Genomic DNA, 16,839 nt, shown 5'->3' on the forward strand with positions numbered 1-16,839 from the left:
CACATTATTGATTGCAGTAGTGATGATGATTTAAGATGATATTAATGATAAAGGGACAAATTGTAACATAGAAGTAGCATCAATTATGTCGACAATTACAGTAATGGCATCAAGGATGAGGCGAAAGCGAGTGGTAGCATTTTAACCCCTAGGCTGCCTGCATGACGAGATAACTCGTCATGGCAAGCATGTATGCTTCGCTGCCTGCATGACGAGATAACTCGTCATCAAAATATTCTGACTTTTCCCTGGTTTGCATTCACTTCCTTGGCAAAAATAGTGGTAGCTTTAGCCTGGGGAATCTCTCTAGATTCTATTCATAGCTAGAAACCCCATCTACGTCATGAAGCAGTCCTTTATTTGAACGTTTTGGTTGGGTCACTGTCCAAGTTTTTTCCTGACTTCTCTCCTCGCTCGCTCAACAAAATGTCGGACTGACGCCGTGCTCAAGACATGCGATCGTGACGAACTAAATCAACCATGATTTCTTTCTTTAGCTGATGCTCAGAAAGAATTGAAGCGTAAATTCGAAGGAGAAGATAGAGATGAACATTTATAGGACGATCTGATCTAAATGAATAATGAAGAGAGTGGCCACGATGCGACTGTCAGTGAGTGATGCCGGCTGTACAGATGTTAGCAGACGACAGATGACCGAATTAGCAGCAGAGCAATATTCTTGGCACGCAGCCAACGCGGTCTGATGAGAACTGAATCAAGTGACCGTGTGAGAGGGGTGAGGAGGAGGGGGGTGGAGACTGAGGGGGCGTGGCCTCACATCCATCTTATCACTTGGAGAAGTCACAATGTATTGTGTATCTATCTCTTAAAAAAAAATATATATATTGTGGTTGTTCTAGTATGATTTTGTGTTTGCAGATATCTATTTGTCCAGAAAATATGATGTTTTTGTGCAAATTACCTGACTAATGTTTGTAATGAACAAGTTGAAAATGTGACAAAAAACAAAACACTGATTTCAAAACAACAGCATGTCACTAAAATATATATAAAATGGGAAAACAGCATGTGTTTTGTATTCTTTATTCATTTAGCTTTCAGAAAATATATACTTTTATGGGTCTTTCTCCAATAACAAAGAGCACAGAATTTTTTGAAAATTTATACCCGTTTTTTGTGAAAAAACCCTGGCAAATAGATTTCACTTAAATCTTATTTTCCTGGCAGCGAAAGGGTTAATATCTTAATAAGGAGCAATCAGTATACCACTTCTACATTATCGGAAAAGAAAGCTTATAGTTAATCACATTGTTAAAGACAACAACAACAATGAAAATTAACATAAAGAAAGAAAGAAAGAAAGAATATAAATAAATAAATGAAAAATAAAAACCTGCTAGTACAAGTAAGAACTATTATACAGAATGGTAACTGTGGAACAGGCAAAATTGTGATTAGGTAACAGTTTCTATTATTGGAAAGTAACTGTTCATCTATGTATGCAAAGCATAGTGGTTCATCAGTATATAAGATGCATGTTCTTAGATTTTGTATCTGTATCTGAGCAGTGTTTTAAATGCATTGAGTTGTGGTGGTTGTTTATTGAATTTGCATATGTACAGAAAATTTTTGGCAAGTAAAATAATAAAATAAAAAATGTCATATGTAGCAAGTGTGTGTGTTTACAAATAAAACCAATTCTTCACATAATTGGGCATTGTATACATTATTGCATTTGTTATTAATATCAGTTTGGAAAGCAGTCCAAAATCTCTGCACAATCTCACATCTCCAGAAATGGTGTTCAATGGTTTCTGGAAGTGATCCACAGAAGCTACATTTATCATTATCAAAGATATTCATCTGTTTCAGAGATCTGTTTGTTGCAATAATCCTATGAACTATTCTTATTTGAAACCATTTTAAGTTTACATCACTTATTTTGTGTATTTTGTGAAATTTTTTGTTTCCAGTTAATGTTCAGTTGCAGCAAATTGTTCCATTTGTTACAGCATTTAGGGGCATATTGTTTTTAACTAAAGTGTCGTAATAAACTTTTGTTCCTTTTTTCACAGAATATATCATTTGTAATGATTTTCTCATCTGTAAAGCACTGTCATAATCAGTTTCAGTTTTCAGGTTTTTTATATAATTTCTAACTGACCTTATGCAACCATTTAACCCTTTTGCTGCCAGGGAAATAAGTTAAATCTATTTGCCAGGGTATAAATTTTCAAAAAATTCTTTGCTCTTTGTTATTGGAGAAAGACCCATAAAAGTATATATTTTCTGAAAGCTAAATGAATAAAGAACACAAAACGCATGATGTTTACCCATTTTATATATTTTTAGTGACATGCTGTTGTTTTGAAATCAGTATTTTGTTTTGTTTTTTGTCCCATTTTCAACTTGTTCATTACAAACATTAGTCAGGTAATTTGCACTAAAATATCATATTTTCTGGACAAATGGATATCTGCACACACGAAATCATACCAGAACAACTGCAATGAAAACATTTTTTTTAAAAAGAGATAGATACACAATGCATTGTGACTTCTCCAAGTGATAATGTGGATGAGAGGCCATGCCCCCTCAGTCTCTACCCCCCTCCTCTTCACCCCTCTCACACAGTCACTTGATCCAGTTCTCATCAGACCGCGTTGGCTGAGTGCCAAAAAAATCGCTCACACTGTGTCCTGCTAATAATTCAGTCATTTTCTGTCGTCTGCTAAGGTTTGTACAGCCGGCATCACTCACTGATAGTCGTATCTTGGCCACTCTCTTGATTGCTCCCTTTATTTTCTGTCAAATCATCCTATAAATGTTCATCACTGTCTTCTTCGAATTTACGCTTCAATTCTTTCTGAGCATCAGCTAAAGAAAGCAATCTTGGTTAATTTACTTACCACGATAGCATGTCTTGAGCATGGCGTCAGTCCGACATTTTGTTGAGCGAGCAAGGAGAGGAGTCAGGCAAACACTGCGACCAGTAACCCAACCAAAACGTTCAAATAAAGGACTGCCTCATTACGTTGATGGTGTTTCTAGCTATGAATAGAATCTAGAAAGATTACCCAAGCTAAAGCTACCAACATTTTTGTCAACGAACTGAATGCAAAGCAGGGAAAAGTCAGAATATTTCAATGACGAGTTATCTTGTCATTGTGGCAGTGAAGCGTACATGCTTGCGATGACGAGTTATCTCGTCATATAGGCAGCCTAGGGGTTAAAGTAAGAAAATTTGTTATATTTCCATGCTTTTGACTAAAATCTTCATAGGAATCTTTTCTCTGAAATGAAAAATCCTGCCTTCGATAGTGTCTGCAACAACCCCTTTAGTAAGAAATTTGAAGACAACCCAAACTGCATCCCTCCACTTGGACTCTGTTTTCAGCCACTGTAACACAATTTTCGTTTGGTGCATAGATCTGTATATTGCCACTTTCCAATGGGGAAGGAAAATGTGTAGGGGTTTGTGTGTAACCAATATAGATTCAGGTTTTTAGGGCTTCAACCACGTCTGCGCACTTTCATACTCACTTCACGCTCACACCGTAAATGAAAATTGAATGGTATAATTTAACAATTTAACATACATGTGACACAGGACTAATGGGCAAGTGTACAGGACAGGTACAAACGATAACTCATGTGGAATGATTCACAGTAGGGCTTGTGATCACGGTCCTGTCCTTCCAGATGTGGATGTCCAGTATACAAGTCTTTTGAGTTCACAGATGATGATTGAAGCTCTCTCACAAATCGATGACGTTGAGAAGTTCTCAGTTATGCGTGTGTGAAGAAAAACAAAACAGAACAAAAACAAAACAAAGCCAATCCGTTTTACTTGCTGTTATACTTCACAAAGACGCTGGGTCCCACCAACGCAGAAGTGAAGACACAATTTTCGGTTAGAAGAAGATGAAGTCCATATGAAAAGATCAGTAGAAAGACACCAGAAATCTGCTTAAATCTGCGTAAACACCCTGTGGTGTCCAAAAAACAACAACGACAATTGGACCGTTGGCACTGACTGGCGCTCTGTGTTGCCTGGTAAAATCAGCAGTCCGACCAGCTTGGGGCTTCCAGGAATACAGTAACGATACTGTTAAGTATAAATAACAATAGGTATTCCTGGAATTACCACACCGGATGGGGACGGCTGCAACATAAGAAATATAAATACAAAGCAATCGCTGAGCACAAATAAATCTTCTTCCTTGACACAAGGGTCTGTTTTCTTTCTGGTAAGGATTCCTGCGCTACGATCTGATAGTTCTTTAGTAACAATAACAATTTTGAACTGCTTTGATTGGCCAAAAAGGGTCTTCACGAATTTAATTATAATGCATAAATAGATAATTCTGTATGGTCGAAAGATGCACGCGCTAAGCTAAAAATTTGAGCGCAGCCCCAAACTAGCGGGACTAATTTCGTGTGGACACAAAAAGTAAAAGATCTGACAAGGAAAATCGTCACTCTGCATGACATAATTCATACAACAAGGTCGTAGTTTGTGATAGTCACACATGGAAAATGCTGATCTGGATGTCGGCATCTCAGATTTCTCCAAGTTCCCTGACAGCCCAACGTGGACGTTTAAAACACCTGATGTACGATTCGATCTGGCCTCATACCTTAAAGACTCCACCAGTTCACTGGCCTACAAAACTTACTTTTTGGAACTCTGCCACAAATTTCCCACCTTTCAGAAAATCTTCACTGATGGTTTGAAGTCAGAGGATGGAGTTGCTGCATCTGCGTTCTGTCCTGCCTTTCCTGACCAGCCCTCAACGGAACACATCCCATCTGACAGGTCAGTGTACACTGCGGAATTGACCACACTGGTTCTGGCGGTAAAAATGGTTCTCTCCGAAACAAAAGAGATTCATGATCTTTTCCGACTCCTTGTCAGCACTGGAGGTGATCGCCTGCAGGAATCTCACTCATCCCAAACTGCTGGAATTCTACGAAGCTTTTACTCTCATAACAAAGAAGGGATACGAGTTGTGTTGGCGTGGGTTCCTGGACATGTTGACATTCGTGGTAACAAAAGGGCAGACCAGCTGGCCAAGAATGCTGTAAAGAAAGAATTATCGAGATCCTTCGTACCATACACAAACATGAAGCAGAAGGTGAACACTTATGTTAAGGATCTTTGGCAAGAGGAGTGGAACACCCAGATGGACAACAAGCTTTTCCAAATCTGTCCAGACCTAAAAGAGACCCTCCCATCGGGGGTGAAGAACAGAAAGGAGGAGTCTGTGCTGTGCAGACAGTGTGCGGGGCACACTTGTTTTACTCATTCTTACTTGTTGAAAGGGGAAGAGGCCCCTCGATGTATTCCCTGTGATGAGTCTCTCACTGTGAAACACGTGCTCCTTGGCTGTTGGGATCTGCATGATGTTAGACACAGACATTACACGGCGGAGTAGACACAGACATTACATGGTGGTTTCTCTCAAGACCTTGTTTCGTGATGTCCCTCTGTGGGCGCTGATGGACTTCTTGAAAGAAGTGAACATTTTTAATCAGATGTGAAGATTTTAAACTATGGAAGGTTTTTAAAACTTTGAGTGGAAAGCTTAAAGTGGTGACTTGTTTTTATTGTTTTTTTTTTTCTCTTGTAGTAGATATAAACATGGTGATAGCCTTGAGATGGCCTTAGTGGTCGGCGAGGCTCTAAGCACCATAATTTGAGATTCAGAGGAGGGTGTTGCTGCATCTGCGTTCAGTCTTGCCCTTCCTGACCAGCCATAAATGAAACACATTCTGTCTGACAGCTCAGTTTACACTGCGGAACTGACCGTTCTGGATTTAAAAATAGTTCTCCTTGCAAAACACAAGAATTATATTATTTTTTCAGACTCCATGTCAGCCCTGGAGGTGATCATCTGCAGGAATCTGACACATCCGAAACTGCTGGAATTATATGAAATTTTTACCTTTGTAACAAGGAAAGCGTATGATGCCTGGAATCCTGGCCATGATGGCATTCATGGTAATGAAATGGCAGACCAGCTGACCAAGAATGCTGTAAAGGAAAAATTATCGAAATCCTACATATCATACACAGACATGAAGCAGAAAGTGAACAATTACGTCAAGGATCTTGGGAAAGAGGAGTGGAACAGCCAGACGGACAACAAGTTTTTCCAAATTCGTCCAGACCTAAAAGAGACCCTCCCATCGGTTGTAAAGAATGCTCAGGTTTTCTTAATTGAACGCTGTATTTCGCCTTGTTTCTTGATATTGAAAAATATTAAACCAAAAGCAGAAGCCAATACGCCAGGCACCAGAGGCGATGCAGGAGCTGCCGGAAAGGAGTTGGTTACGACTCAAGACCGCCTTCGGGACTCCAGCTCCGGATTTTCTGTCAGGGTTTACTCCCTTAGCCTTTTCCTGAAGAAGATGTAGCTGCAAGGCAGTGGAGGTTTGAGCTTGGAGTTGTCTTTCTCCTAGACGAACAGCCTTCCGTGCCTGACAATCTTCATCTGCTTGGGTTTGAAATCAGAGTTTCCTTCTCCTGGATGAACTGCCTCCCTAGGCTAATGAGCTTCATCTACCAGGGCTAGGGTTTTTGAGGCAACCCATGTCTGCCTCGATGTTTCGATCGTAGGACATGTGGGGCTTTTTATAGAGGAGACAGTGCCACCTGAAGCCTCACCCCATCTTGGTAGACAACACTGCCAGTTTGCCCGGGAGCCCTTATTAACTAGCAAGTCAGCTAATTTGGGACTAAACTCCAAATTTGGAGACCTTCCACTATCTGACCCGCTGGGTTGGGGATGGTCACTCCTGATTCCCAAATAACAAAGTTCAATCTTTACTTTATTTCATAAAATAAACAGCAAGGAAATCAAATAAATAGTTATGAAGATACAAGCTTTTGAAAAAGTGTAGGTGTAAAATTCAGTCATGACTGAAAAAAAGCAAGAACAAAAAAGCCTGGTGCTGTGAGATACAGCACATTTGCACACCCTGCGGTGAAAGGGTTAAGATAGATTTACTCTGTTTCCAACACACGTCTTTCTGTTTTAAGACACACGTTTCTGATTGTGAGCAAAAATATTATTTGGATTGGCATAATCATGTATGTACTGGTAACTCTCCACCCCCACATCTCCCTCTCTGCCCTCCTCCACAACCAGCGTTTTTGTTTTGGATATTTTTTGCAGCAGGAATCACATGTGAGCCATGAAGTATGTGTGTGTGTGTGTGTGTTAGTCTCAGGCTCTGCAGTCAGCTGGGCTCAAAGCAACAGACAGTAAGCAAGTTGTGAAAGTTCACTTGAGTTTCGCATGCTTTAAGTTGTTACACGATGTTGTCTCAGGTGAGATTGTAATACCACTTTTGAGGTATTCACAAGTTTCATTTGAGCTCGGGGAAAGATGGGTTCCCCTGTTACCAGGTTGTGGTGTATCTGTTCCCCTGTTACCAGGTTGTGGTGTATCTGAATGTCATTGTGTGTCACACAAACTTGGTAACTTGAAAACATTTGACTGAAAAATAATTGATATGGAACAAACTTGTTTATTTTCTTCACCAAGGTCATTGGAGCATCATCCAAGTCCTGTCCAGAAAAGGCATTCCTGTGTTGGAGGCAGGGGAAACTGTTGTTACAGAGACAGTTCTCATGCATACAGCACCCTTCAGAGTGGTGAGTGGGGGTTATAGGTGGGATGCAAAGAGCTTGGGTTTCAGTTTTACTTAGGATTAGAAGATTAATTCTCTGGGCTATTCTTTATAAAGGGTTGACAGTGGTTTTGACTGGGCCTCAACACTGTTGTGAGTAGAACCTGTCAGCATACACATCTTTTTTTGGTTTGAAATCTTTTCACTGTAATTGATATCAGATATGTAGTATGTGTTGGTGTGTGCGTATGTGCATGCTAGCATGCATACTTCTGAGTGTGGATGCGCATGCATTTGTGTGTGTGTGTGTGTGTGTGTGTGTGTGCATGTGCATATGTCAGTGTAAAGTGTTTAACACTGAGGTTGAGCTGATCATTACCATCAACTCAAGTCTGTGTTACCACAGTGCAAGACATGGAAATCTTTATAGTTGGTAGATTTCTCCCCAACGTTGGAACATTTAGTGGTGATCCTCTCTAATTCAAAAACACATTGCTAGATATATGACTGAACAAAGATTGAGATGACATTCTGTGTGTGTGTGTGTGTGTGTGTGTGTGTTGTGTGTGTTCAGTCAAGATTGCCCTGCATAGGTATTGATTGATTCTTGTGGTTGTGACTACCAATGTATGCTGATGACACTTAGTTGTCCAAAAGTGAATCTCCCACAGAATTTTCTAATGCTTTATATGTGATATTCAAAATTGTATTGATCATGTGCTGGCTTGGATGAGCAGCAACAAATTGAAACTTAACACAGACAAGACTGAGATCATGCCAGTGGGCTCAGCATCACACCATTGTTTAGTGGACTGTGTGTTTTTAAACAAAATTTTTATTCAGTAAATATGTCACACATGTACAGATAGACAGCGGAGCAACAACAAGCTAATAGCTTATATCGTGCTCAGGAATAGGATTAAATACATTTGTTTTGTTTGACAGCTGGTGGACGCTACACAATTGCAATTATGTTGAAATACACATTTTCCAAATGCATGTAAACGACAGTCATTGCAGCCTCCCGAAACCTGGAGGGGGTCAGGCTGGTGTTCTCCTGACCCACTCCCGGGAGGGTCACTACCTTGTCGTGGTCGGGAGGCTTAGTGGCCAGTGATCGAGCAAGCTATGTCGGCGGGGGCATCAGTGCTTCTTGGGGTTTGGTGCTCTGGTCCCAGGTCTTAATTGACAGCCTACATAGCCATCGTAGCTGTTAGGGCTGAATAAGTGGTGGTTTTGTACTGATGCCCCTGATAGGGCTTCCCATGCCGAACAGGTCGTGAGTGAGGCCCAAACTAAATGTGACCCACTGTCCCTTTCGCTATTCTTTGTTCTTCTTTTTACCGCCTCTTTTCTGTCCTCAGCTCCCCATCAAGCCTTCTTTTCCACATTCTTTTTTTCTCTGCGGCCTTCTTTAGGCCCGCCGTGTTTGCCGTGCGGCGCGACCTGTGATGGAGGGGAATGAGATCCTGGGGATTGAGAGAGCACGCTGCTCTCAACACATCCCTTTGGCTCGGACCTCTCCTAAGACAGGCGGCACACATTGGCCCGTGTGTGTCAATCGGCTACCCCTTCGTGGGGCTGGGTCAAGACTGGCAGTTTAGTGGCTGACGAAGGTAACCCCCGTAGTGCTCGGCTCTCTGTCCCCGGGAGCTGGGCATGATCGGGGGGGAGCACGTTGGAGCTGGGCTGCTGGTTGTATATCCCTCCCGAAACCTGGAAGGGGTCAAGCTGGTGTTCCCTTGACCCTGGCCCCTAAGTTGGACCCCATGGTGGGTGGGTAAGGGAGGGATGAATTCACATTTTTCTTTCAACATGAATCCTAAACAAATACACCCCCCCAAACTCGGAAAAAGACGACGACAGGGAACGGACGACTCAGACTCTGAGTCGGAGGTCGTCGAGACCTCTGGTTTTTGGCCATCATGGCTAGTGATGGAGGGCGCTGATGACGACAAGCCCTTGTCAGCTCTCAGCCCCTTCGCTGTCCAGAAGGGCTTTCAGTGCCTGGCAGGATCGCTCAGATCCATCAAGAGGCTGAGGAGCGGAGCGTTTTTAGTACAGACAGAATCCAAAAGACAGACACAGCTCCTTCTGAAGGCGACCACTTTCGTGGATAGGGCTGTGAAGATTTCCCCTCACAAAGGTCTCAACTGCTCTAAGGGAGTCATCAGATGCCCGGAGTTGAAAGGTGTGTCTGAGGCCGAGATCAAGAGCGAACTGTCCTCTCAGGGAGTGACCGATGTGTACAGGGTGACGGTGAGGAAGGGGTCGGACAGAGTCCCGACCAACACTTTCTTCCTCACCTTCTGCTGCCCGGATGTCCCCAAGGACATTCGGGTCGGATACCTGCTAGTTAATGTCAGCCTGTACGTACCGTCCCCTCTGAGATGCTTTAAGTGTCAGAAATTCGGACACGTGAGAGACAGATGTAAGGAGGAAGAGGCGTGTGGCACCTGTTCGAAGGCGGCGCACCAGGGCGATTGCGTCAGTTCAGCCCTGTGTGCGAACTGCGGAGGTGGCCACCCGTCCTCATCGAAGGACTGCCCCGCCTGGAAGAAAGAAAAACAAATTCAGAAAGTCAAGACAGAACAGAAAATTTCCTTCTTTGAGGCAAGGAAACAGGTGGAGGCCGCGTCGCCTAGGACGTCGTATGCCTCTGTCGTCAGATCCGGGACGGTGGACGTCGCAGTCCAGACGACGTCCACAGGAACGCAGACGGACGACTTAACCGCCTCGTCGGAACCGTTGGCCTTGGGTGGAGGCGCTGTGTCCACCCCTTCCCATCCTGCGCGGCAGTCCTCAGGGGCTGCTGGGCGGGAGAGAAAAGCCTCGGGCGGAGGCACGTTGTCCGCCTCCCGCCCCACCCCACCCCCCGGCCCCCCTCGCCCCGCCTCTCGTCTGCCTGGCCCTCGGGCTGGCGGAAGTGGCCGGAAGCCCCCCGCACCTCCAAAACTCAAGGAGGGGAGGGCTGCGGCCACGGCGGGATCGGGAGGGGCCGAGGTGGTGGATATTTCGACCCGGTCGGAACCTGAAAAATTTATGTCAAAGAACAAATATTCCATCCTGGCGGACCTTGAGCCACCGCAAGTGGAGGAGCAGGGGGTAGCGATGGAATAGGCTGCTGCTTTATTTTTTTTTTTTTTTTAAAAACCTTTTTAATGGCAGTGATCCACTGGAATATCCGGGGATTCTATGCCAACTTCCAGGAACTCCAGCTGCTTTGTCGTGCTTTGAAACCTTCAGTGCTGGCACTGCAGGAGACTCTGCAAAGAGATGGCAAGGTTTTATCTCTCTCTGGTTTTAACTCCGTTTTTAAACCCGCTCAACCGAAGCAAGAGGGGTTGACGGGAGGTGTCGCTCTTTTTATTCGAAAGTCCCTTTTATACAGTACAGTTCTTTTAAGCACCCCTTTACAGGCGGTGGCAGTCAGAGTCACGCTCGAGAAAACCATCACTGTCTGCTCTCTCTACCTTCCCCCTTCCGTCCGTGTTCTGAGGCAGGACCTCATGAACCTGGTCGACCAGCTCCCACGTCCGTTTTTACTGTTGGGCGACTTCAACGGACACTCCCCGCTCTGGGGAAGTGAGATGACATCAGCCCTGAGGTCTTCTCTTAGAAAACCTTCTCTCTGACATGGACTTGTGCTGTCTTAACGACAAGTCTCCCACTTACCTGCATCTGTCCTCTGGAAAGCTCTCGTGTTTAGATCTGTCGGTCTGCGATCCATCGTTGGTCCTGGACTACGAGTGGAAAGTGCACGACGATCTGCACGGGAGTGACCACTTTCCTGTCGTCCTCCGCCCCACAGATGGAGAAGGTGACTCTCTGCCTGACCGCCTGTACTACGACAAAGCAGACTGGAGTTTTTTTACCACCAAGATAAGAGCGGAGCTGCAGGAAGAAACAGTATTGAAAAGCAAGGACCCTGCTGACGCTCTGACTCGGATCGTTTTAGATTGCGCCAAAGCAGCAGTCCCATCGTCTACCTCCAAGCCTCAGGTCCCTAGAACGCCCTGGTTCAACGCGGAATGTCGGGAGGCCCGCAAGTCTCGGAAGAGAGCGCAGCGACGCGTCTTTCGGAGACCGGAGTCCGATAGCGTTCGAACCCATCAACAGCTGAGGGCGAAAGCCAGGTATGTTTTTAAAAAGAGCCAGAGGAAGTCTTGGAGAGATTTCTGCTCTTCCTTAACCTCCAACACACCCAAGAAGAAAGTGTGGAGGGTTTTAAAAAGAATTAAGGGCAAAAACGCATGCCCGACCTTCCACCATCTTAAGCTTTCAGACGCTCTGGTCACAGAGAAGAAAGCAGTTGCCAATTTGCTTGCCTCCACAATAGAACAGAACTCGAGATCTGCTAACAAATCTGCTCGCTTTCTTAAAACCAAAAACCTGTTAGAAAAAAACACCATGTAACTTCTTTTCCGACAACACAGAGAATTACAACCTTCCTTTCACAATGAACGAACTTAAATCTGCCCTTCAGACCTGTACGGATTCCTGTCCAGGAATGGACGAAGTCCATTATAAACTCCTAAAGCACCTTCCCCAAACCTGTCTGGACACCCTGCTTAAAGTTTATAACCACATCTGGGTCACAGGCTTCTTTCCACCCTCCTGGCGGAAAGCCCTCATAATCCCGCTGCCGAAACCGGGAAAAGACCCCTCGAACCCCTCCAACTACCGCCCAATTGCACTGACCAGCTGCGTCTGCAAACTGATGGAGAAGATGGTCAACGGTAGACTGATGTGGAAACTAGAGACCGACGGCCTTCTGGCGAAGGAACAGTGCGGTTTCCGCAAGCATCGCTCTACCGTTGACCATCTGGTTCGTCTGGAAACCACGATAAGAAATGCTTTCGTCAACAAACAACATGTGGTGGCCATATTTTTTGACCTGGAGAAAGCTTACGATACCACGTGGAAATTTGGTATTCTTTCCGACTTGCACAAGCTCGGCTTCCGAGGACACCTGCCTCAGTTTATCCACAATTTTTTACAAGACAGACAATTCCAGGTGAGAGTTGGCACCACCCTGTCCGACATTCACGAGCAGGAGCTGGGTGTCCCACAGGGGAGCATCCTGTCGCCTGCTCTGTTCAGCATCAAAATTAATGACATCGTTCAATCCGTTCAGAAAGGATCGGACAGCTCGCTGTTCGTGGATGATTTTGCTTTATATGCAACCGGCAGCACGTACGCCAGCATCCAGCGACGGCTTCAGCTCTGCGTCAACAAAATCCAGTGTTGGGCAGAGGAGAATGGCTTCACATTTTCGTCCTCCAAAACTGAATGCATCCACTTTCATAATTTTCGCCAATTCTATCAGGACCCTGAAATCCGTCTGGGAACATCCACCATCCCGGCGGTCAAGGAAGCCAGATTTCTAGGGGTCGTCTTCGATCAGAAGCTGAATTTTCTCAGTCACATTAAACAGCTGAAAATATCTTGCCTAAAAGCCCTGAACATCATCCGAGTTGTGGCACACACGAACTGGGGTGCTGATAAGAGGACTCTCTTGCACCTCTACAGAGCCCTGGTCCGGTCCAAACTGGATTATGGAAGTGTTGTATACGGCTTGGCCAGACCGTCCTACCTGAAACTGTTGGACCCTGTACACCACCAAGGGCTCCGTCTCAGCTTGGGTGCTTTCCGCACCACCCCTGTGCACAGCCTGTATGCAGAGGCGGGGGAACCGCCTCTTTCCAACCGCAGACTGAAGCTGACCCTGAACTATTATTTGAAATTGTTTTCGGAACCTACAAACCCTGCTTACGATGCTGTATTCAACAACCCTTTCAATAAGAAATTTACAGACAACCCAAACTGCATACCTCCTCTCGGACTCCGCATTCAGCCGCACTTGGAAAATGCCGATCTGGATGTCGGTGGCATCTCAGATTTCTCTAAGTTCCCTGACAGCCCCCCGTGGACCTTTACAACACCTGAGGTCCGATTCGATCTGGCCTCGTACCGTAAGGACACCACCAGTTCTCTGGCCTACAGAACCTACTTTTCGGAACTGTGCCACAAATTCCCCACCTTTCAAGGCATCTTCACTGACGGTTCCAAGTCAGAGGACGGAGTCGCCGCATCTGCGTTCTGTCCCGCCTTTCCTGACCGGCCCTCAACGGAACACATCCTGTCTGACAGCTCGGTATACACCGCGGAACTGACTGCACTGGTCCTGGGGTTAAAAATGGTTCTCTCTTCCAAACAGAAGAGATTCATGATCTTTTCCGACTCCTTATCAGCCCTGGAGGCGATCGCCTGCAGGAATATCACTCATCCCAAACTGCTGGAATTTTATGAAACTTTTACTCTCGCAACGAAGAAAGGATACGAGGTTGTGTTGGCCTGGGTTCCCGGACATGTTGGCATTCGTGGTAACGAAAGGGCGGACCTGCTGGCCAGGAACGCTGTAAAGAAAGAATTGTCCAGATCCTTGGTACCCTATACAGACATGAAGCGGAAGGTCAATACTTACGTTAAAGATCTTTGGCAAGAGAAATGGAACACCCAGATAGACAACAAGCTCTTCCAGATCCGTCCGGACCTGGGGGAGACCCTCCCTTCGGGGGTGAAGAACAGAAAGGAGGAATCTGTGCTGTGCAGACTGCGTACGGGGCACACTTTTTTTACTCATTCTTACTTGTTGAAGGGGGAGGAGGCCCCTCGATGCGTTCCCTGTGACGAGCCTCTCACCGTGAAACACGTGCTCCTTGACTGTTGGGATCTGCATGACGTTAGACGCAGACATTACACGGCGGTTTCTTTGAAGACTTTGTTTCGTGATGTCCCTCCGTGGGCGCTGATGGACTTCTTAAAAGAAGTGAACCTTTTTAACCAGATTTGAAGGTTTTAAACTATGGAAGTTTTTTTTTAAACTTTGGAGTGGAAAGTTTGAAGTGGTGACTCATTTTAATTGGTTGTTTTTTTTAGCCTTGTAGTAGTAATTGACGCGGCGATAGCCTTGAGATGGCCTTAGTGGTCGGCGAGGCTCTAAGCACCATAATTTCATTTCATTTCACCCCAACGTGAGTACAGACTCAAATGATGAACACACTATGATTTTATGCAGTTCCAACCACTCATAATATGGAGTTTACATCAGAAGCCATCTGTCAACTCGCTGACGCTGTTCGACAACAAACACTCGCACAAGCAGTGCAAACGCAAAGAGATTTCCCGCCCCCTACAGTGGCCACTGTTGCTTTCAAAGCTCCACCATTCTGGGCAACTAATGCCAGTGAATGGTTTTTACATTTAGAAGCTTCATTTGCCACTCATACTCCACCCATTACAAATGACGTGCTCCTTGATTGCTGGGATCTGTGTGACGTTAGACACAGACATTACACGGCAGATTCTCTGAAGACATTGTTTCATGATGTCCCTCCGTGGACGCTATGGACTTCTTGAAAGAAGTGAACATTTTTATTCAGATTTGAATGCTTTAAACTCTGGAAGGTTTTTAAACTTTAGTGAAAAGTTTGAAATGGTGACTAGTTCTTTTTGTACTTTTTTTACCCTTGACTTGAAGTAGATGCTAACATGGCGATAGCCTTGAGATGGCCTTAGTGGTCAGTGATGCTCTAAACACCATAATTTGATTTGATTTAACATAACCATATTAAATATTGTGTATCTCTATTGATCTTTTAACTTTATCCCTTTTTTCATCCTATACAAAACTAAAAAATCAACCCCCCCCCAAAAAAAACAACAACAACAAAAACAAAACATTTTTACCAATTTTCAAATCTGTTTCCTGGTGGATTTGGAAACATAATCCATGAGTATCAAATATTGACCTATGGAAAGTATAAGAGAAAGGTTAAAAGGAGTACATGCAGAAATATTGACCAGCACACATATTCTCTCGAAAAGTAGTACAATCATAGGCAACATTCAGGTTAGCCAGCAAATATTTGTAAAAATCATCACTTGCTTAATAGTACAACAGAAGATGTTTACATTTCTGTATGTTGTTTTCCCCAGACTGCTCATCTGGCCTTGATTGATTGCTTGATGAAAGCTTATACCAGTGAGATTGCCAGCGCGGAGATGGTGGTTCAGGAAGTGAGGTCAGTTCATGCTCCATGTTGCTATGGTGGTCTAGTATTGTCCTTGTTGTCATTTCTCTCTTCTCATTGTTAACCATTCCTCCACTGAGTGTTAATACAGAAGAAAATAAGAAAAATGGTCAAAGTCAAGATTTCAACAAATGTTACTGGTATTTGATTTTTTTTCTCTCAGGTTTTTTTAGCTCAAATATACAAACAACAATTATCCTACGAAGTGTGTGTGTGTGTTTTAAACTTTAACAAATTTATTTTCTCAGAAAATACTTTGTCAAAAAATACTTTGGAAGTAGAAAAATAATTTTCAAATATCCTAACCCTTTCATCGCCAGAGGTGCAGAGCTAGCTCGCTGTACAAACCAGCTGAGCAGCAGTACACTTCTATCTAAACCAGCTGTGCAGGAGAGGGAAAACTGTGTCACCAGCAACGCACTTTAACCTGCCATAACTTTGCTTCTACTCATTTAATCGTCTTCATTCATAGCTCATTTTAAAGGGCAAAGAATGCAAATTATAAGCATGTTATTTGTATGAATACATTGACTGAATTTTGAAATCAATTGATGAAAATGAAAAAGTATGTACTTTTTGAGTAGTTTTCACATATCTGTAGTTGTTTTATTAAACATAAAATAACCATTTGAAGTGAAAAATGAACGCACAGACTGGGAAATACAACTGGAGACACAGACATAACACACTGTAATAAAATGTGCACTCACCTATGTGCAGGGATGAGAAGAACACACCACACACACACACACACACACACAGTATTGCCAACGTTCCATTAGGAAAAACACCACCACCGCATATACTGTATGTTGCAAAACTGGAAAGTGTCATGGTTCCTTTCAGAAATGTCTTTGTACATTATTAAATAATGTATTTGTGTCAATTTGATATAGCAAAAGAAACACAAAAATACACACAAAAAACACCACATCCTATTCGGAAACACCAATACCACACACACAGTTTGTTGCAAAACTGGAAGGTTTCATGGCTCCTTTCACAAATGTCTTTGTACATTATCAAATGTCTTTGTGTTACTTGTCAATCATTCTTGACCGGTCTGGTGAATTCTCCACTGTCACCAATCGGCACTACAGCAGGCACATTATCATCTAAAATAATTTGCAATGCCTCTGTGGTG

The 16,839-nt window shown here is 43.9% G+C and overlaps 1 protein-coding gene across 1 annotated transcript in view; it reads left to right on the plus strand.

The window, feature by feature from the left end:
* LOC143290761 (calmodulin-regulated spectrin-associated protein 1-like) overlaps nt 1-16,839 on the plus strand; it is a 155,313-nt gene that overhangs the window by 73,210 nt on the left and 65,264 nt on the right. The window contains exons 5-6 of the mRNA XM_076600273.1: nt 7,515-7,624; nt 15,601-15,686. Of these exons, the coding sequence (XP_076456388.1) occupies nt 7,515-7,624; nt 15,601-15,686 (196 nt within the window). The remainder of the gene's footprint in view (nt 1-7,514; nt 7,625-15,600; nt 15,687-16,839) is intronic.

Source organism: Babylonia areolata, chromosome 16 (assembly GCF_041734735.1).
Source record: "Babylonia areolata isolate BAREFJ2019XMU chromosome 16, ASM4173473v1, whole genome shotgun sequence".
NCBI classification, from domain to species: Eukaryota; Metazoa; Mollusca; class Gastropoda; order Neogastropoda; family Buccinidae; genus Babylonia; species Babylonia areolata.